The following is a 21476-nucleotide window of genomic DNA, read 5'->3' on the forward strand; positions in this document are numbered from 1 at the left end:
ACATCTTTCCTTCATTTCGTCTCAGTGGGAAAAAAGGCCAGCACACGTCAAGTAAACATTTATTTTATTTTATTTTACTTTGTCCGGGGCCTTTATTCAAGCAACAGACTTGACGATACTCTCATTTTGCGCAAACAGTCTGGTGCGACCAGTTTTAAGGCTTTTTGATTCTTGCGTTGCATTTGAGGTCCGACTTCCCTCTGAGATTTTTGCGCTCGATCGATCATACATGAGCGCGTCAGACGGTTAGCACCATAATCCATAATTCGACGTCTCCCTTGGCTGTGAAAGGTGCTGAACGGGCGAGCTCCCCGTTGACTTCTCCGTCCGGACAGCGTTTACGACAAAACCGCCTCAGCCTCCTAACATAACTTGAAATGAACTTAAATGTAAACTTGACTTCCTATAAACGCGTTTTTCCTCTGATAAGGAAGAAGAAGAAGAAAAAAAAAAGAACCCTGACGAAATATACACGCCTTCGCCCTCCCCGGACAAAACTGCCCGAGGCCGAAGCGGGTCTGCAGCCAGGCTTTGTCTTGACATGATTACGTAACAAAATATGAGTACAGAAGGAGTCCTGACAGCTCTCAAGTCCTCATTGTTTCCTTTTCTTCATCCTGTGGACGTGACGCGCCACTTTTTTGCTCAGGCCGCCCGAGAAGAAGACCTCATGAGAGAAATGTTGTCGCTCCCCGCAACAAACAATCAAACCACACGGGAATGTTTCGCCCACAAAAGTCTCGTCACAAACACGTTTTCGACCTTTGGCTTCGACATTCAACTCTGGCGTTGCGTTCGAGCTGCCGTGCAGATTTGACAGACGTGGGCGAAAATGTCGGCGATCGCGACTCGTTTCCCTTCGAACGACAACCGCTCGCGAGCGGACGCGCCGACGCTGTGCTTCACTTTGTCGCCGCCCTCGCTTGAGAACTGCAAAAACCGTTTTCCTTCGCGGGCCACATAGAATCACGCGGCGGGCCGGATTTGGCGCGTTGTGGCCACACATTAACCTACGTGACTGACGATTTATTTCTTTTATAAAATACGCATTGGACTCATTTGAGAACAATGTGTATGTAAAAAAAAAAAAAAAATAGTCTGTCGGGGAGAGGTTTACCGAAGGTTAATGTGTGGCTGCAACACGCTTCCCTGTACATTGGAGATGACTCCCTGTTTTTTTGTGTGTGTTTTTTTTTAAATATGCATTGGACTCATTTGAGAACAATGCGTATTAAAAAAAAAAAAAAAAACATCTGTTGGGGAGAGGCTTACCAAAGATTAATGTCATGACCTCTTTGAACATCTGTCTCGTCTGTTGCGACAAACAACAGCACGACAAGTCTCGGACATTATTCTGCTCCGGTTCAACGTCCCCCACACTGTCTAGCAGTTCTTTTCGACCGGCAAAATGGCGCCGTGCGCGAGCTCTATACCGAGGGAGGATAAGCGGTGCGGAAAAAAGGAAGGACGCGAGGAAAGATGTGTGAATAACGCAAGTCGGCAAACCGGTGAAGTGACCGAGTCGGCGTGGGTGAGCTGATCACGAATAAGGCAAAAGAATCTTGGGGGGGGGCAAGAGAGACTCCGGTGAGAGAAATGAAATCAAGTTGGTGAGGCAACGGCGCCTCCTATCTACACAAACGTGGAACAAAACGGGACGAAATCAGGCGAAAGCGCACTCGGAATTTTGGTTTTGGAGAGGGTCAAACGGGCTAAATCACGCCAGAGGCTGATTGTGAAGAAATTGGGCATTTGCATCCTTAGCAGCATGCGTTTTATTTTTTCCTCCTGACAAATCCCATCGCCAATCGGTCAATCAATCAATCAATCAAAAACGGAGTATATGTGAGGGATCAATTTTTGTGCTTGACTTTAAAACAGATGCTGCTAAGCCCCCGAGCTCGCTGTGCTTTTTCTTGTAATTTACAACCAAAAAGGTCAACTTTCTAACACATTGACAAAAACGAACATGTTGCAGTTGAGTGTTTTTGCTTTTGAGATTTCAAAACGTTTTCCCTTTGACCGCAACCGATTAACGGCTCCAAATGTCAACCGTCGGCCTCCTCGACGACTACTAATCGCTATCATATCGTAGGCAACAACAACAACAACAACAACAACAACAAAAAAAAAAAACCCAACGCCGAGCACGTCGCCCTCCGGCGTCAGCGAACGGACGTGGAGACGAAGGGTCCCGTCCGCCTCCCCGGCGTCAGACGGTGGTCTCGTACTCCGTCACCTCCTTGGGCGTGCCCAGGCAGCGGTACTGAATCCGCGGCGCCACCGGAGCGGCGCTTTCCAGCACCAGGATGGTTTTACGCAGCCTCCGGTCGACGTAGTGAGCGTCCCAGGCGGGGTAACTCTTCCTGGGCAGGTCTATCCGGATGACCAGCCCCTCTGTCCTGGGCGCGGGGTGGGGAAGCGGCGCCCGAGCGCCCCCCCGGGACGGTCGCACCTGGAACACGTCCCCGTCCGCCCCGGGGCCCTGCTCTCGGTCTTTCGTTCTCTGCAGGGTCCTGGGCGGGCTGCTCACCACGTCGGGGGGCGGGCCGGAGGCCGGGGACGCCGGCCGCTTCTCCGCCACGCGGCCCCAGCCCGGCGCCGGGCCGTCGGGGTGCAGCAGGCAGTAATAAACGAACATGAAAAAGGTGCCCAGAGCGTAGCCGCTGGCCACGGCGCACACCACGACGACGGCGTAGAAGTCCGAGTTCCGGGGCCCCCGGTGCAGGTACCAGGCGGCGGTGAGGGCCACGTTCTCGACCAGCACCGTCAGGCTGTAGGCCAGCATCCTGTAGCGAGCGCGGCCCTCCTTCACGTTGAACCAGCAGAAGACGTAGACCACGCCCACCATCATGTTGTAGATGATCTCCTCCCACTTGGACACGCAGAAGTCCGTCTCGCCTTGGATGATCCAAAAGGTCATGACGCACCAGTGGGCCACGACGAAGATGCTGAAGTACAACTGGAAGACCGACGCGAAGAGGGCGAAGGCCAGGACGCGGGCCCCGATGGTGAAGAGGTGCCACAGGATCTGAACCGTCACCGCCTTGTAGCTCATGGGGAGCTTGTCGTCTCTGGAGTCCCGCAGGACTTTCTGGTAGGAGGCCACCATCCAGGCCAGAGAGATCAGCGAGGCCGACGCCGAAAGGCCTGAGGAACACACAGAAGCCCTTTCATCTCAGTGCAGATCTGGATCAAAAGTGCACATCCAGGTAACTCATTTTTTTACTCTTTGTCCAGTGTGCAGTCCACCTGTACGACTATTCTCTGGGGATTTTGGTCAAAATAAAGTCTCGTGAGGAAAATAAAACGCAATTTGGAACAAATTTTCTGCCCAAAAAGAAAACACACAAAGTAGACATACAGCATGTGCACATAAAACGATGTGGCGGGCCGCCTCCGGTCCCCGGGCCTCCAGTTTGACACCATTCCCTATTCTTTTTATTTTTATTTTGTAGCATCTCTTTCAACTACACTGCTTCCGGCACGTGCGCGTCGGATATCAATAAGTCTACAAGCCCCTGTTCAAATGCAAAGTTTTTGTGAGGTAAAGAAAACGAGACCAGGAAAAAGCAAAAAAAATGCCACGAAAAGACTGCTCGAACAACGGAACTGTTTTCAATTTGGGCTTAAGCGGAGGAGCTTTCATTGGTGGCAGGTGGGAGAAGACCCCCATTAAATGAGTCTCAACGGGATGGAAAACACACATCTACAGTTACAAGAGGGTGTGCGCACTTTTGCAACACCATCCCACCTAGCTATAAAAAAAAAAAAAAAAAAATCTTCCACATGCGCCGTACAGGTAACAAATAGTTTACATGAATGATGGGGAAAGTTTGACAATAATTTTGGGATCACAAAAAAGAGAAGATAAAGCATTTTGAGAAGAAAGTGTAGGACGCAGCACGCGTCCAATCAGATTTCAACCTCGGATAAAATGGGCCCGTGCACTGCCTTGAAAATCGGGAGTGCTTCTTTTTCAACGGAAGCGTTTCTTGAACCAAATCCGAGTTCAAATCTCAGCCACCGGCCAAATTTTCCAATCCTCTGATTGGTCGGTCGCAGCGACAAAAAATCTCACAAGTTTGACTATCCAATTCGATTCATTCAACAATGGTCACTTTGACCGATTATGATGTGCTCGTGTTTTTGTAATGCTATGAGATAAAGTGAATATTGATTGTTCGACTCTGCTGATGGGGTCGGGTCCGAAGGGCCAGGAGACCAAACGCACGGGCCGCCGCCGTACCGCAGCCTCGCGGATGAACACAGCACCGCCCTGTGGCGCGGAGGCCCTCACCCTGAAGAGGAAGCACGCGACCGGCGCCGATCACGATGGAGAGCTGCAGCACCAGCTGGGGGGCGCTCTTCAGGAAGGACTCCAGCAGGCGCAGGATGCTGATGTCGGCGCTCTCAAACATCATGCGCCAGTAGTAGTGGCGCCGCTCAGGCTCACCGTGCCAGCGGCTCTGCACGCCCAGGTACAGCGCTCGGACGTACCTGCGGGGGGCGACGTAACGGTCACACGTGACGTCAGTTGTTACCTTTGCCGAAAATCCGCTTTGCGCGGTGCGGACCGAGAGCGAGCCGAGCGACCGTTGCCGACTTTGAATTTTCGCTCAAACGGCGGCAAACGCCCTTTTTCACGACGAACTGGGTCTTTTGGAAACGTATGAAGAGTAAATCCATCCCCCCCGAGTGCTCGAACAATATCCAGAAACACAACGAGCCGGCATTTTGGCGAACACGAAGCAACAACGAGCGACCTTCCCGCAGGTAAAAACACACGAGGCCACCTGAGCGGGCGTCTGCCGATGACGTCGCTTCCTGCTCCTTCTCCAAAACGGAGTTCCAAAAGCCGTAAACATCAAACATCGATTGGAGCACGTCGAGCAAAGAAAGCATCACCTTCACGCCACGATTGCGAGGATAACTGATTTGCGACCTCGGGGTGGGGGGCACCAGAAGGGCCCGCTGTCGCCCAACTCCGCGAACCGCAAGGGAGTTAGCGTTAGCGTCCATTGTTCTGCTTCCCGCTTCACAAATTGCACCCCAAAACAATCGAGAGACCGTCGACTCGTTGTCGAGCCGCTTGACGCTTTTGAGTCTGGTACGTTTGGAGAGTGTCACGATCGCTACATTACGCCCTGCTTATTGCGTCACAGCGGGGGCGATTACGATAATATTCCTCGACAGTTTTCGTGATAAACGCCAAGCTGCACGTAGCAAATATGGCCGCGATTTAACCCTCGAACACGGCCGCAACTCAAGTCACTGGAATCTTAAATCATCCGAGAGAAGGAAATGCTTTTAATCCATTTTAGCCCCCCCCCCCCCCAAAAAAAAAAAAAAAAAAAATCGTAGAGGTGATATCAATCTTTGTGTTGGCGTTCGACTGACAATTGAAAGGGGCGGGGCTTCAGCGCACCTGGCGGGCACGCCCACAACATTTGATAAGAGAGAATCAGAATCAGAATCGGAAGAGCCGGATTGGGCCATTGGACCTTTTTTTTCATGTATTAATTATTCAAATTTGGCAATAGTGGGCTGCATAGCTCAGTGCTTACAGCATTGGTTTGGTAAAGCGGGGGCTGTGAGTTGGCGGCACGGTGGATCACCTGGTTAAGCGTTGGCCTCACGGTTCTGAGGACCCGAGTTCGATCCCGGCCCCGCCTGTGTGGAGTTTGCATGTTCTCCCCGTGCCCGGGTGGCTTTTCTCCGGGTGGGCACTCCGGTTTCCTCCCACATCCCCAAAACATGCGACATTAATTGGACACTCGAAATTGTCCCAAGGTGTGATTGTGAGTGCGGCTCTTTGTCTTCACGCGCCCTGCGATTGGCTGGCGACCAGTTCCGGGTGTAACCCCGCCTCCTGCCCGTTGACGGCCGGGATAGGCTCCGGCGCTCCAGTGACCCTTGTGAGGATGAGTGGCGAAGAAAAGACGGATGGCTGAATTTTGGAGGAAAAGAGAAAATGGGTAGCAGGATTTTGTTTAGCAGCGCCGGATCATTCGCGAGTTACCGACCGAGGGTCGAACAGGAAGGAAGCTCGTCACGTACACGCCGGGCAATATACGGAGCCCGCACCTCCGCTTTAATGGCACGACCGGTAATTCAGCTTTTTGCGTTGCCGGACACACGCAGACAACCGCGATAGGAGGAAGTTAGCCGATCGATATCGGGTCGTCTCTGCAGACGGAGACGCGAGAGCGCAAAGAGAATCGCACGATGCGCTCACGGTCGACGCACGCAATTGATTTGCGTCTTATTTCACCATCATGAGAAAATCGAGGCCTCCCGTAGCCCGGCGGCATCTCGCTCGGTCGGGGCCCGTCAGAACCGATCGGGGAGCGCCGGAGTTTGAGCCGCTGACCCACAGACCGACGAGCGTCCTACCGCGCGAGGACGTGTTTTGTTTCAGTTTCGCAGTACGTCGGGAGACTCGGGGAGCTCCGCGTCAGAAATTTCGTGCTGGGAAACTGAGAAGGTGCGTCGATGGTGCAAAATCCACACGCTGAAAGGATACAGAAGTTTAAAAACAATTATAAATGTTTTATTCCCTCAAAAACGCTTCAAGTAGGACCGTTTCAGTCCCAAAAAGTAGAGAGCGCAAACTCAAGTTTAGTTGAAATGAACGCAAATCTAATTAAACATCCATCCATCCATTATCTTTGCCGCTTATCCTCACGAGGGTCGCGGGGGAGTCCCGGAGCCTGTCCCGGCTGTCAACGGGGCAGGAGGCGGGCTACGCCCTGAACTGGTCGCCAGCCAAACGCAGGGCACACGGAGACAGACAGCAGTCACACTCACAATCACACCTACGGGCAATTTAGGGTGTCCAATTAATGTGGCATGTTTTGGGGATGTGGGAGGAAACCGGAGCGCCCACCCGGAGAAAAGCCACCCAGGCACAGGCGGGGCCGGGATCAAACCCAGGACCTCAGAGCTGTGAGGCCAACGCTTTACCAGCTGATCCACCGTGCCGCCTGTAAGTAAACTTTTTTATTGGTGCGTCACTTTGAAAAATATGCAGCACAATATAGAAATGGGTGCCATAAAGACATTTCTGTAACATGTAAGAATTTTTCTGCACACTGGTAAGACAACTACAGGCAAAAGTGCAATAATTGTGCGAGTGCCACGAGTACCTCCAGTACTAGTCCGGACTAATGTACTGGCTGCATCCACATGTCAACTGGTAGGTACACTTTTGCCGTCCTAGTAACGTTATTGTTGTTGTTGTCCTCTACTAGTGTGCAGAAATGTGCGCCCTGCACTTCCGAGTCTACTAGTTACTAGTGAAGACAAAGAGTAGTAGTACTACCGGTGCACGATGGACCTGAAAAGACTGAAACGCACAAAGGGTTTTCGGTCAGGGCGTGGATGAGTTCTTACCTCCACACTTGCGCCAGTTGGAGGGTGTGGACGACGGCCTGGAAGAGCCACACGAACACTCTGCAGCATCCCCGGGCTCGTCCCCCGGCCCCGGCTGCACGGCCAGCGCCCCGCTCCCCTCCGCCGCCGTCCTTGGCGTCCCAATCGCCGCCCTCCGCCGCGGACGACGCCGCCACCGCAGCGGCCGCGGCCGTGCCGCTCTCCGGCATGTCGGAGAAATCGTAGGCGAACCATCGGAAGCTCAACACCTGCACCACCACGGAGGGGACGATCACAAAGACCAGAGTGGGCGCGAAGCACCAGTACTCCCCCCGGAGGTAGTAGTCGGCGGCCAGCCACAGGTCCGAGGCCCCGTCCCAGAAGAAGACCAAAAGGGCGCCCAGCGACCAGCAGCAGTCCGCCGGGGAGTACCGCCGATGCGCGGGCCTGGACGGGGAGTCGGCCGGGATTTGGTTTCGCGGAGAGACGGCTGCACCGTCGGATTTCGCAGCCATGTTGGTCGGGGGAGGGGGAGGGGGGGGGCGGGCGGAGGCAGTGTGGTAGGAGATGGGAAAATGATGGAGAGGGGGAGGGGGAGCGGCCGGAAGCCAGGAAAGATGAGCAGCCGTCGCTCGTCGATCGGCTGCGAAGGACGGGAGACATTTCACGGCCCAGGAAATTCCTTCCTCAAATATGCCCAATCATCTCATTTCACTCATGTGATATTCCTTCCCTGTTATGTTTGCCTTCGCTGCAACACGGAACCCGAGAGACCCGAATGACTGGAAAAAGACTTCACTCTTTTGCAGCCTCCCACCCAATAAATCCGACAAGATCAACCGGGAACTGAAACAATAGTTGGAAACTTCCATCCATTTTCTTTGCCGCTTATCCTCATGCGGGTCAGGGGGAGTGCTGGAGGCTAACAGCCGCACTCACGATCACACCGTGGGGCAATTTAGTGTCCAATTCATGTTGCACGTTTTTTGGGATGGGGGAGGAAAGCCACGCAAACTCCACACAGGCGGGCGGGTCCGGGATCGAAGTGGGAGGCCGACACTTTGGCGGCTGCATCCCATTCATAAATCCACTGTGCTTATTGCACTATGACGTCCAGTTCGGAGTGAATTTATCCATTTGCAATGCGCATTCTTCCAGAGGCGTGTTGGCGATGTCGCGCCGGGTGAGAAGAAGGCCAATCAACATCGAGCCGTACACTGAAATCACGTCTGCGCTTTTGAAGCGACGACATCCACGTTTTAAAAACAAAGAATATTAAGGGCAAAAACCTTGCTGGAATCACTCTTGTCTTTCCATATATTTGAAATATACACGACACACACAGTAAAGTCATTTTTAATCATCAGGACAGCAAACAATTCAAACATACCACATTTTTGTCATTTGATAAAAAGCTGGCAGGGACACGGGAAGCAAGATCTGAGCAGGTTTTAAGTCGGATATCTTTTCATCACAAAGGCACCCTCCCTCCGCTCGCCGACTCTATAAAACGTCCAACTTTATGTCAATACGCGAGGTGAATACATTAAGCGGAACGTAGAAGGCTGGCGGCTGAATACAAAAGGCGAGTCACTTCGGAAATATCAAAGTACGCGGAAGTCGAGAGCGAAGATGCGTCAGCGTCGTCGTCGCCGTTCGTGCAGCAAAGTGAGGCCAACGTTTTTTTTTAACAGTACATTTTCAATCCCTAAAACGGTTCACTTTTTTTTCCTCCATAAAAGAAACCATCGTGATGCAAAAACATCTAAAAGAAGTATGTTGGGTTTTTTTTTTTTTTTTTTTTTTTGGGTGGGGGGAGGATTTCCAAAAGTGGCGGCTGCTTGAAATGTCGGTCGGGTCTTCGTGACATGAAGGGAAAAAAAAAATAAGGATTCGTTTAGCCGTTTGCGAGTCACACAGAAAATACAAAACGGGGGAAAAAAGTGAGGTAGAGGCTTAAAGTTGTGCTCAAAAGTTTCAATATCACGGTATGCTGTGTCCATTCTTTAAAGGAAAACAAGTGATTGGGCAGAAATGTAGATATATTTTGCGCTTATTAATATTCAATTTAAAAACTTGCTTGTCATAAACGCCACTCACCTGGCCTCGGAACCCGGTTTGTGTGTCTGCGTGTCGCGTTGCGCTGCGATCTTCAGAGCAACGCGCAGCCTTTCTTTTTCGGCTTCCTTTCCACCGGCGATTTTCTGTTGATTTGCCGCACCAGATCGTAGAAAATCTACGAGCGGAAAAAAAAAGGTGAGCGGCAAATCAAACCGGCCAAAGGCCGCCCATTAACTTACTTCGTTCACGTTAATCTTTGATTTGGCCGACGTCTCTAAAAAGGCACAATTGCTCCACTGGCGGGCCAAGTTCTGACCCTGCTCCTTGCCCACCACGCGCTCGTCCTCCAGGTCGCACTTGTTCCCCACCAGGATCATCGGGACCTGCTTGTCCGATCGCAAAGTTGATTTTTGTGTTATCGTTGTTATATTAATTGTTTTTTTTTTTTTTTTTTAAAGCATAGACAGACAGACACAACTGTGAATAAGTGAAAGTGACGGAACAGTGGATTAGCTGGTAACGCGTTGGCCTCAGAGCTCTGAGGACCTGAGTTCAACCCCGGACCCGCCTGTGTGGAGCTAGCATGTTCCGCCCATGCTTGGGTGGCTTTTCTCCGGGTGGCCACTCCGGTTTCCTCCCACATCCCCAAAAACTCGAAATTGCCGCGTCAGTGTACCCCGCCTCCTGCCCGTTGACAGCTGGGATAGGCTCCGGCACTCCCCGCCACCCCTTGTGAGGATAAGCGGCAAAGAAAATGGATGCATGGAATCATGTCGTCCATCCTCCGACGTGATATGATATCCAGCTGACGTTTGGAACCCAGCACAAAGGATGTCACCCCCCCCCCCCTCTGACATTCATTAATGTCATTTAATATAAGCACCGGGGGGCGTTAACTATCCCACCATCCATTTTCTTTGCTGCTTATCCTCATGAGGGTCGCAGGGAGTGCTGGAGCCTATCCCAGCTGTAAGATGGCAAGAAAGACGGTACACAGAAAAAGCTTAACGCTAGCGCGGCACGTTAGCCGCAGCGTTAACGGCGCTGGTTAAAATAAAACTTACTGGCAAATATCACTGAGACGCGCCAGTAACAAAGCAGCAACACGCGAGCACGGCGCTAACAGGTCCGGTAAAAGTCCCTCCCTCGGCACATATATTCCACCTGTCTCGTTCTTACCTTTTCCTTTGAGGAAAAAAAATGCACAAATTGGGACCCGATGCCTCAAACTCACGTCCTCGGTGTCCTTGACTCGCAGGATTTGCTCGCGGAGGTCCTGCAGGTCATTGAAGGTGGACTGCGCTGTGATGGAGTAGACCAGAGCGAAACCTTGGCCGTTCTTCATGTAAAGGTCCCTCATGGCCGTGAACTGCTCCTACAGATTACGCAGACGCGCGCACACGCACACATCGGCCCGCTTGCTTGAGTCGGCGTCGTGAGCGTGGACCTTCTGGCTCCACTTACTGTTCCGGCCGTGTCTAAAATCTCCAGCATGCATTGCTGCCCGTCGACTTCCACTTGCTGCAGGGAAACAAAAAAAAAAAAAAAAAGAGAGAGAGAGAGAAGATGTTTTGGCAGTCCCAAGTCCGCACTTACGTGGATGTTCTAAAAACGAGACAGATTAAGGCTAAAACAACAACGTTATCGAGGTTGATTCTGTTTCCAGCAGGCGTCATGTCACGTCAGAATATTTGGATCTCCGAAATATGTACTTTTCATGTGTGTGCCTGTGTGGCTCCAAGCAAGCACAGAAACCATTTTCAATGAGAAAGTTACAGCAGCGTTTTACACACGCTGCAAACGGCAGCATCCATCTTATTTTATGTTGAGAGAAAAAAAAAAAAAAGATGTTTAAGAAGATGGGGTTGTTTTTGCATTTCTAATTTTAATACCACATAAAATCGAGGCTGCGGCTCAGACAGACCCCGACGCAACTCATGAATGGTGTCATATTTACAAAAAATAAAGTCTTGTATTAACAGGCTTCGTTCTACAACAGCTATTATAGCTTTCAAATTTTCACAAATTTTTTTTAAATACATATTTTTGTCAAAAAAAAAAAAAAAAAAACCACTCATTCTGGAAATGCTATCATGCCACGAGGCTTTCCCAGATTTATGAGGTGGCCTTACAAGACACTTCTCAGACAGTTGACGTTGTCAAGAGTTACTTCCAACACTTGAAAGGGTTGATATTAAAAAAAAAAAATCAATCATTAAAAAAAAAAACAAGACCAGGACTGAGCCATTGTTTTTTTTGTAAAAAATGAACATGAAATTGACCATATTTGGCTATACAAGGTTTCCGCCCAACAGGGACGATATAAGACAGAGTTACGTTTATTATGTTTCAAATCAACTCTTGTCAATAGAAACTGGAAGGCAACATGGATGATTTCATCTTTTTTTTTTAATTGGCCATGCATGTTAATATTTGTTGCAGTGACACTGGGCAATTTCCTAAATGTTTAAAAAAAAAAAAAAAAAAAGCTTACATCAAAGAGAAAAAAAGAGATTTTGAATGACAAGCCCAAAAAGCTGATATCGACCCTGGCCCGTGCAGGCCGCTTATCCACACGAGCGTCGGGGGTGGGGGGGAGTTACTGCAGCCCATCCCAGCTAACTTCGGGCTTACGGCGAACTACGCCCTGAACTGGTCACCAGTCGTAATGCGAGTTTCCGACGTTCCAGCGCACGTTGATCTTACCTTCCTGTAGGAGTCCTCGATTGTGGGGTCGTACTTTTCCACAAAAATTCCTTGCACAAACTGGACCGTCTAAAGAGGACCAAAATGGGAAGTCATGATTACAAAAACTTGTCAAACAGCTTCTCTGTCCTGTGCTGTCCCTTTTAACTCCATCTTAAGTCATCAAAAATTGTCCCGTGATTTAGAACTTACTGTCCGTTTACGCCCTTTGGATGCCGGCTTTGACTCAAAAGGTTCTCGTCGTGACGTGCAAGGCGAGACGAATGACGGCCTAACATTTTTTTCCCCCCCTCGAGATATAAAGAAGTAACACAAAATGAGAACCGCCACAGAATCCGAGGTAGAACCGAGCAAAGTGCGAAAATGGGCAACCGGGCCTCCTCCTCGCTCTCATGGAAAATTTCTATTCGTTATGTTCGATGTACAATAATGTATTGCTTTATATTCTGTTCAAAGTAGACAAATGTTGAGTTGACATGATTTCTTACAGGAAATTGATGTTCCACATACAATTTTTTCAATTTACAAAGAACCAATTCAGTTCGCGAATCAAAAGTCACTCCATAATTCGAGTGAATAATACAGTAATAAGAATCTGTGGGGACCAGTTGGAAAATATTGAAACCTTCTAAATCATTCTATCGATTCCCTAATCAGTCGGCTTTACGCAAATCGGGATTTTTGGGGCCGATCACCCAAAAAAAACCTGGATGGAACCGTTGGGAACAGATTTATTTAAATGACCTGCCCATTTACGCTATATACATACATTTGTACTGAATTGCCCAAAATATATGTATTTACAATCAATACTGCATCTTTGTTCGTCTATTTCTGCCAGTGGGACGTTGCAACAGACAGAACATATTAATGCTCTTCCATTAGATGGCAGGAAGTACGTACCTCTACTTACAAAATTCATTCATGCCGGAAGTCGTTTCGTAACATGGATTTTTCGTAAGTAGAGGCACTTTTTACACGTAAATAGCCTAATCCGTTCCAAGCGGGCAAACTCCCCGCCCAAAATAAGCATTCAATGTACATCATGTAAAGAACAATAATAATGATGTTCATTTACTTTTTTTTTTTTTTTAAGAGAAGGGCGGAGGAGGAAGCAAATGTTTGACACCAGAGAGAAAAGGGACGTACGCACGCAACTTCATTCCGCTAAAGTTTCTTGGGGTTCACGGTGAGAAAGTTTAACAAGCTTGCAAAAAAAAAAACCAACAACAAAAAAAAAAAACATCGTACTTTTCCAATGTGCGCTAGCGTGATTCAGTGACAGTCGAGTGTCCAAGGGAAACGAAATGCATCATGGGTAAAAGACTGACATCCCTCCTAGCCAATGGGATGCCAGGAAGATGCCACGGCGATAGCCAATGGGAGAGCAGCTCTATCGGCACACAAGCCAAGATACAGGATGTTTACGTTTGGTGGAATTTGCTGGCTGTGAATCCTTCGGCAACTCCCCCCCCCCCCCCCCCCCTTCGTATCCTGAATTTTCCTTTGGAAGTACAGACAATATTTTTCCCGAGGAGGCGTTTTCCTAACCTGAATTTTTTTGTTACTAGAGACGTTCGTAAGTAGAGTCACCGCTGTATCTACTTTTTGTGACAGTTATTTCAGTTGTAAAATACCACGAGCGCTAGCACTTGCTTGCTAGGCTACGTAACGTTTTGGTGAAGTGACAGTGTGCTGAAATGCATCGCCGTCGGTCGCTCACCAGTGCAGACTTTCCCACGCCTCCTGAACCCAGCACCACTAGCTTGTACTCGCGCATGGTGGACAACTTCTGGGTCTGCGGAAAGGACAGAAAGTCAGTCAGAGGGAAGCACGGACCACGTTCAAGATGCAGGAAACACTTCAGCAAAACTCGGCCCGTACGGGTGAAAATCTAAATTTGAATGCGAGCGTCAACCGACATTTCCCCGAAACGATCCTGCCCGTGGAGAGCACCTGCGATAACCAACGTGACTGGCGTTCTGTCCACCCTCCCTCTCAAGTATTGATATGATGCAACAACGGAAATCCATCTCCTACGAAAGCTCATAAAAGTATTAGGAGAAAACTGCCGCTACGGTTGGGGCTGCGTCCAGTCGGAGGCCGCCACACGAGTCGCCCGCGTGGTGTGTCTTTGACATGCCCACCCTGAAAAAATCCCACCCCTGATTTTATCTGGACTCTTTTCATTTGTCATGTTTTTTTTTCATGGTTTCCATAAACATTCAAATAAGTACGAGGCAACTATGCAATTTGGCTAACGATATTACAGTACGTACGAGAGGAATTATTGGCTAGTAGTTAGGTCGGATCACGTTTATTCATTTTTGCCTCATATCATCACTTTATTCTATTACTATTACAAATGATAAAAAATACAAAAACTATTACCTTTATATTCCCCCTCTCCCAATTGTAGTATTAGCTCGAATACACTCTTCCACAGGTGTCAAACTCAAGGCTCGGGGGCCAGATCTTGGCCCGCCACGTGATTTTTTTTTTTTTTTTATGTGGCCCGCGAAGCCCAATCAAGAGTGTCAATTTCCATGATTCTTGTAAAAATCTGGACCAAAATTTCAAATTGTTATATATCATACATGATAAAGATGAGATATTACAAGCATTTTCGTGTTCCCAAACATGAATAGTCGAAAAACATTACATTTGATTTCTGATTCCAAATTGATGATGGAAATATGATGAGATGATTAAATATTTTTGATCCGCAGTCAAAACGGCCCTCCGAGGGAAAGCGGGACAACGACGCGGCCCGAAAGAAAGAACCAGGCGGTGGAATATTCAAGACTGGAGGGTCGCAATCTAGCCATCCATTATCTGAGCCGCTTATCCTCATAAGGGTCGCAGGAGTGCTGGAGCCAATCGCAACTCTCCTCGGGCAGGAGGCGGGGCACACCCCGAACTGGTTGCCACCCAATCGCAGTCCACCCAGCAACAAACAACCATTCGCCCTCACAAACAGACCTGAGAGCAGCTTCCTCTCTCCGATGAATGCAAGTTTTTGGGGGATGCGGGAGGAAACCGGAGCGCCGGGAGAAAAGCCACGCAGGCACGGGGACAACGTGCAAGTTCCGCACAGGCGGGGCCGGGATCCGAACCCCAGTCTTCAAAACTGTGAGGCTGACGCTCTAACCAGTTGCACCGCCGTGCCGCCGGTCGGAAACTAAATGTCACATATTTAAAAATCAAAGAGCAATGTTCATTATTATCATTATTATTTACAGTAGCAAATGTCAGTGAGCGAGAGAGAGACGCGCACTTTTTCATTTTTCATTTCAGCGCCTCTTCGAACATGCACGCGAGGTCTTTGGGACCTTTGTCAAAAGCGCAGACAAACAACACAAAAAGGGGTCTGCGGTACGCTCGGGCGGCATTTGCAAACTCAAGAGTGACCTTCAGTGCGCCGCCCGAAGCCCCCGCGCGGCGCCACAGTGGCCCGCTGTGACGAGTCGACAGTCGGAAAGAATCATTCGGATTTCAAATGCAAACAAAAACGTGACATCGCATGCGTGTATTTTCGAGTACATCATCAAGCGCTCACTTGTGCTTCCTATCAAACGGCGTGAATGTCTTTCGGCTGCAAATCAACCCCACAAACATTTGTGCTACTGAGAAATCCTACAAAGTGGTGGCCGCTGAGCTTTGGTTGGTCTGGTAGGCCTTCCTCGCGCCCTGCATTTAAGTAAGCCAACTAGAAAGTTAACAGCACATTTTCTCGTGTTTTGTGATTCACGGTTGACAGTTTTCTGCGATACCCCATCGCCGTTACAGGTGGCCTTGCTTCCTGTGCTGCAGACCTACAAAATTGCTCCTACATTTGTAGCCCACTTTCTTGGTAATAAAAAAACAAAAAAAAAAAAAAACAGGATGGCTCATTGGCCACCAAAACTGAAATCGACATCCGCCATCTTGATCCTCCCAAAACAGCCGCGCCAACCTGTGCAGTGCCAGTTTCGTGGCTGTGAGAAAAACATTCCACAGGTAAGTTAGAAAGATTTACTTTTACAATGTGAAAGTTTGTTTGTGAAGTTTTTTTTTTTTTTTCATTTTCTGATGATCTTAATTCACTTGAACAAAGTTTTGTTTCCGGTTGTTGTTGCTGACTGTTCACTCTCTGCTTCACCTTTTTAGGCCGACGGTTTTATAATATTTTCCCCAAACGTCATCAGGCGTTGCATCATTTTCTGTGAGGTTTTTTTTTGGATGGATTTCATAATACAGAACTCTAGAAATTGAATTTGATTTTCAAATCCAAAGAAACAAGTTGAAATTTTCTGTCAGAAATCGGACGTCGCAGAGACAACAAATCATGCGTTCAGCATGCATTTTCCCATTGTGAGCCCTTATTTCCAAAAATATCTTGAAATGATTGACTAATAATTTCATGTTTTTATGACAAATAATGCTTAGTGTTTGCTATGTTATGATGATAGTGCTTCACGGCGTATTTTGGGAAAAGTTAACATGTCACGGGAATCGAGCCCTCGGTAATATGCAAGCTTTCTTGCTAGTCACGGTGTTCTATGTCTTTCCTTTGCACTTCGCCTTTTTTGGCTTGCCAAATTGAATTAAAAATCCTTCATGTCACCAGAACTGGGAAAAATGTCAAGCTCACGCGACCAGTTTTATTTGCGCATGGCAAACTTTGAGGGAAAACCCCCCGTCATAATCCAACTTGTCCTCCACACGTTTTGGGAGTACCAAGATGGCAGCCGGTGGCTTCACCCAATCGACATACCCCTCGATGTGTATGCGCTATCCAGTCTTTTCTTTTAGATCAGTGGTAATAATAACGGTGCTGTATTTTCAGTTACAGTTAATTTTGATGCGTTGGACGCCAGTTTAATTTGTTCCATGACCACACTTGTAAGTTAAAACAACTCATATCTCAAATTCCATTTCCCCGTTGAAATGAACGGATGTGCCGTGAATCTGTTCCAGCCCCCCCACCTCCACCCAAAAAAATGTCGTAATGTGTATCTTACTGAGGAAAAAAATGGTATGCATGTTTTACATGATAAAAAGATATAGGAATTAAATGATAGAATCAAATATAAAGAATTCAAACGTTTTTGTTACACTTCTGACTTCCATTTCAAATGATCATTTCCCACTCTGAATGGTGTGCGTGTCTCGGCCACCGGGGGGCAGTGTAATACTGACTTACAATACATAGATCTGGATGTTTATGGAGCAAAGGCACATATTTTACAATTGAAAAACCATCATATAGCACACCAACAAACAAAAATGTCACAAAAAGTGGACACATCAATTACTCCATGTACTTCCTGCCATCTCGTAGTACAGTAGTTATTTGCTCCGTCACTATGCCTCATGGTCATAAATAGATAAATGAGATTATTTCTTGTAAATAATTTTTGGAGCAATTACGTAAAATTTGATAATTTCCCCACACCATACCTGATAAATGCTCGCACCCCAATTATGTTGGTAATCACTGACCTAGAGGAGATGTAACAATTCCTTAGGAGCAATAATAGTTTATTGGAAAAAGATGTATTAAAAAAAAAAAAAAAAAAGAAATGCCCATAAGTATAGTTATTTCATCTCTCCACAATTTTTTCAAATATTCATTTGTGATTTTTTTGCAAGTCAAAGAAAATTGATGCCGAAATTACAGCTCATATCTCAAAAAGCAACGAAGATGCCACTGAAATTGGCGACACGACAAATTTATGATTACGATTAATTTACTAGTACCAATGATCATTAAGAAGGCCAATCCCCAAAGCATTATTACTGCTAACAGAGTTAATGGAGTAGTGGTACACACGTCCGCCTTTGGCGCGGGCAGCGTGGGATCGATTCCCGCTCAGTGATGATGTCGATACCTGCCGTGTGAGCGACTGGCGACCAGTTCAGGGTGTATTCCGCCTTCCGCCTGAAGCTAGCAGGGATTCCCGTAACCCTTGTGAGGATAAGCGGCTTGGGTAATGACATGACAATCAATGCAGTACACGTTGCATCCTTATCCCAATCTTCCCCGGGCTGCGCGCCACATTGAGTCTCTAAATGTGGGAAGCGTGCTATGTATGTAACGCGCCTTGAGGTAACCTGTAGCGTAAAACGACTCGATGTGAATATATGGAAAATGAATTGAAAACAGAGCGACGTACAGTGAAGACAGCAGCTGCAGATGTCAATTCCCTCTACATCTGGGAGATCCTTGTCAGCGCAGAGGTCAGCGGTGGGTGCTGATGGTCCGCAGGGGCCACAAAGCTCGGGATCGGAAATATCTCTTCATAAAAAAAAAAAAAAAAAAAAAAGGGGAACATTTTAAAAAAAGAAAACTGTAATCATGAAATTAGGAGTGTACAAGCAACCGCTTGAAACAGAATAATAATGTGTACAGTTGAGAGCCATCAGTCAAAACAGTTTCTAAACTGAGTAAAAGCAGTCAAAATAACAAACAAAGAAAAACTAGAAATGAGGCGTGATTCGAATTTTGACGACAAATGTTGCTGCCAAGCTTCTCTCGAAAAGGAAGGGCGTGGCCACGAGTTTCCCCAAACTTGACCACCACCCAAAATAAATTACAAAAAAATCGATAGAAATGCTCAGTCGAGGGGGGGGGGGGGAGACTAAGTCGAGCAGGACAAGAAAACGAGAGTAGAAACTCGATCGCGAATCCACTCGCGACGGAAACCGAGAAGAAGTTGTGAAATTTTTGCTTCGCGACGAATGAAGACACAGGAAGTTGCCATTGTGTACCAGGAAATCGAGAAATAAGCGGCGTCTTCACTATGGTCGCAATTTCGGAGAAATAACACAATTAATTTATCTCCGTTTTTCACGCCAAAGCCGCGACTTGACTCAAACCTACAGTTAAGTCGACGCGAGCGGCGCTAGCTTCCGGTAAGTCAGCAAGCAAGCAACAAGCTCGCACTTGATGACATTCGTGCCGGCGGGCGGGCGGGCGTCGATGGAGTCGGCACGGCGACGAACACAACACGGAAGCGCTCCACAAAATTTCCATCGACAATCTCGAGAGTTTAATCATTAGCTCGGCTCGGCGTGAGCGAGCCCTCCGGGCTTGATGCTAAGAGACTTCACGCGGGACCAAAAAAAAAAAAAAGCGACGGGGAGCCACGGCTCCTTCTTATTCTCTCTTTCTGAGAGTCAGACTCTCTCGAATAAACTGCTGGAATCGAACACCGGAGAAGTGCAAAGCGGAGCGCCCCGCAAAAACACTCACCGTGGCTCGTTTGCGCGTGTTGTGGCCGAAATCCCTCCGCGAACGTCCGGAAGGGTCGATGGGCGCCCCTTGATTGGCTCGACGTCAGCCAATTAGAACGCTCCATGCTCGGGCACTTGTTTAAACAACCGAATTGTTTTTGTCCAGTAAAGGCCCTCTTTATCGCGGTTCACTTTTCGCGGTACCGGTACTTTTGCCTTTCTTTTAGTATATTATTATATGTAAAAGAGTATCTTTCGGCTTGTCCCTTTCGGGGTCGCCACAGCGTGTCATCTCAGATGAACGCACATATATGTTTGGCACAATTTTTACACCGGATGCCCTTCCTGACGCAACCCTTCTCAGGGAGTGGAGGCCCCAGTGGGATACGAACCCACAACCCCTGGTTTACCAAACCAGTGCTCTTACCGCTGAGCTACAGGGCCTCATATTATTATATGTAAGAAATACACTATAATTATATAATAATAAATATATATATATCATATATTATTATATATAAGTATATCAGTGCAGTGATTTCCAACCATTCTAGAGGCAAAGCACATATTTTACAATTATTGAAAAATCCCACAGCACACCAAAAAAATGTCACCAAAAATGGATCGATTAATTACTGTATATAGTTCCTGCCATCTAATAGAAGAAGATTTTGGGGGGTTTTGTCTGTCATTGTGCCTAACTGGCATAAATAGATGAATAAAGAAACTTAAATTCTTGGAATAAATGTTTTTTTTTTTAGCAATTACATAAAATTGGAGAACTGCTCACGGCACACTAGTGTACCCCGTCTGGCAGTCTTTGGGAATCACTGGATTAGTGCCACCAGGCTTTAAATTTGAAATGCCACAGAAAACAGTATTTGAATTTGAGCTACAAAGTGATCATATTTTCAACAGTTGTATTTCACTGTAACTCGTCAACATTAACAATTCAACCGGGTACAATTCGCCGTCTAAAATTCACCATCCGTGCCGCCTGGCAGGGTTACTTCAGGTCATAACCGAACAGCCAATCCACTTCCGCTTTCTTAGTCAAGACGGCGAATTTCAGACGGCGAATTGTAGCAACTACTGAAAATGTGATCGCTTTACATTTGAAATTCAAATCCTGGTGGCGCTAAACTACTTCCATATTTTAAACTGTTATGCAACTGTAACTCTATTCTTTACTGTTCGTACAACTTTTTTTGTCCTTCCATTAAACATCCTCTCTGTCAATTTTTTGAGCCACTTATCCTCACAAGGTTTGCTGGAGCCTATCTTTGGGCAGGAGGCGGGGCACACCCTGAACTAACTGGTCACCAGCCAATGGCAGGGCACACGTAAAAAAAAAAAAAAAAAAGCAGCCATTCACACCTATGGACAATAAAGAATCCTCAATTGACCCCTCCGTACAGGGCACTTAACCACGCCTCCTGAAGTGACGTCACGCCACGTACGCTCACGTAAGACAAACAGTAAAAATGACAAATGGAATACAATACATTCTGAACTGAGACCGACTCCATGCTTCTCATTTCATTCAATCGTTCACACGTAGCAATGTTATGCTAGCGGAGAACGTTGCATTCATTTATACGAGACGTGTATTAAAAATCAAATTTAGGGCATATCTTCGTGCAAACACAGTTTGGTTAAGCTTCGGCCGCGAGCCAGCAAGAAAGCGACACGTTTGTGCAGTCCGATCATCGCTAAATATCGCTCAACAAAGAATAAGTGTGTCAATCGTTCACACGTAGCGGTGTTATGCTAGCGAAGAACTTTGAATTCATTTATACGAGACGTGTATTAAAAATCAAATTTAGGGCATATCTTCGTGCAAACACAGTTTGGTTAAGCTTCGGCCGCGAGCCAGCAAGAAAGCGACACGTTTGTGGAGTCCGATCATCGCTAAATATCGCTCAACAAAGAATAAGTGTGTCAATCGTTCACACGTAGCGGTGTTATGCTAGCGAAGAACTTTGAATTCATTTATACGAGACGTGTATTAAAAATCAAATTTAGGGCATATCTTCGTGCAAACACAGTCTGGTTAAGCTTCGGCCGCGAGCCAGCAAGAAAGCGACACGTTTGCGCAGTCCGATCATCGCTAAATA

General features: G+C 47.5%; 2 protein-coding genes across 5 annotated transcripts; both read right to left on the reverse strand.

The window, feature by feature from the left end:
* Positions 1–52: 52 nt before the first annotated feature.
* Positions 53–7910, reverse strand: LOC133514821 (XK-related protein 7-like). Its single transcript, XM_061846816.1, has 3 exons — positions 7396–7910; positions 4301–4500; positions 53–3150 (listed from the first exon to the last, which is right to left on the reverse strand). Exons 1-3 carry the CDS (start codon positions 7887–7889, stop codon positions 2213–2215), a joined length of 1632 nt encoding a protein of 543 aa, XP_061702800.1. The 5' UTR covers positions 7890–7910; the 3' UTR covers positions 53–2212.
* An 804-nt stretch (positions 7911–8714) lies between these two features.
* rap1aa (RAP1A, member of RAS oncogene family a) lies at positions 8715–19492 on the reverse strand. Of its 4 annotated transcripts, none has more exons than XM_061846856.1 (10): positions 19379–19492; positions 18300–18421; positions 15124–15322; positions 13865–13939; positions 12142–12210; positions 10900–10956; positions 10670–10810; positions 9675–9818; positions 9475–9610; positions 8715–9233 (listed from the first exon to the last, which is right to left on the reverse strand). In XM_061846856.1, the coding sequence occupies exons 4-9, from the start codon at positions 13919–13921 to the stop codon at positions 9527–9529; spliced, it is 552 nt and encodes a 183-aa protein (XP_061702840.1). In that variant the 5' UTR covers positions 13922–13939; positions 15124–15322; positions 18300–18421; positions 19379–19492; the 3' UTR covers positions 8715–9233; positions 9475–9526. The 4 variants fall into 4 exon arrangements, with proteins under 4 accessions (XP_061702840.1, XP_061702830.1, XP_061702812.1 ...); XM_061846846.1 differs by lacking the exon at positions 19379–19492 and adding an exon at positions 19007–19348; XM_061846828.1 differs by lacking the exon at positions 15124–15322.
* Between the last annotated feature and the right edge of the window lie 1984 nt (positions 19493–21476).

This window comes from Syngnathoides biaculeatus, chromosome 2 (assembly GCF_019802595.1).
Source record: "Syngnathoides biaculeatus isolate LvHL_M chromosome 2, ASM1980259v1, whole genome shotgun sequence".
Taxonomy (NCBI): domain Eukaryota; kingdom Metazoa; phylum Chordata; class Actinopteri; order Syngnathiformes; family Syngnathidae; genus Syngnathoides; species Syngnathoides biaculeatus.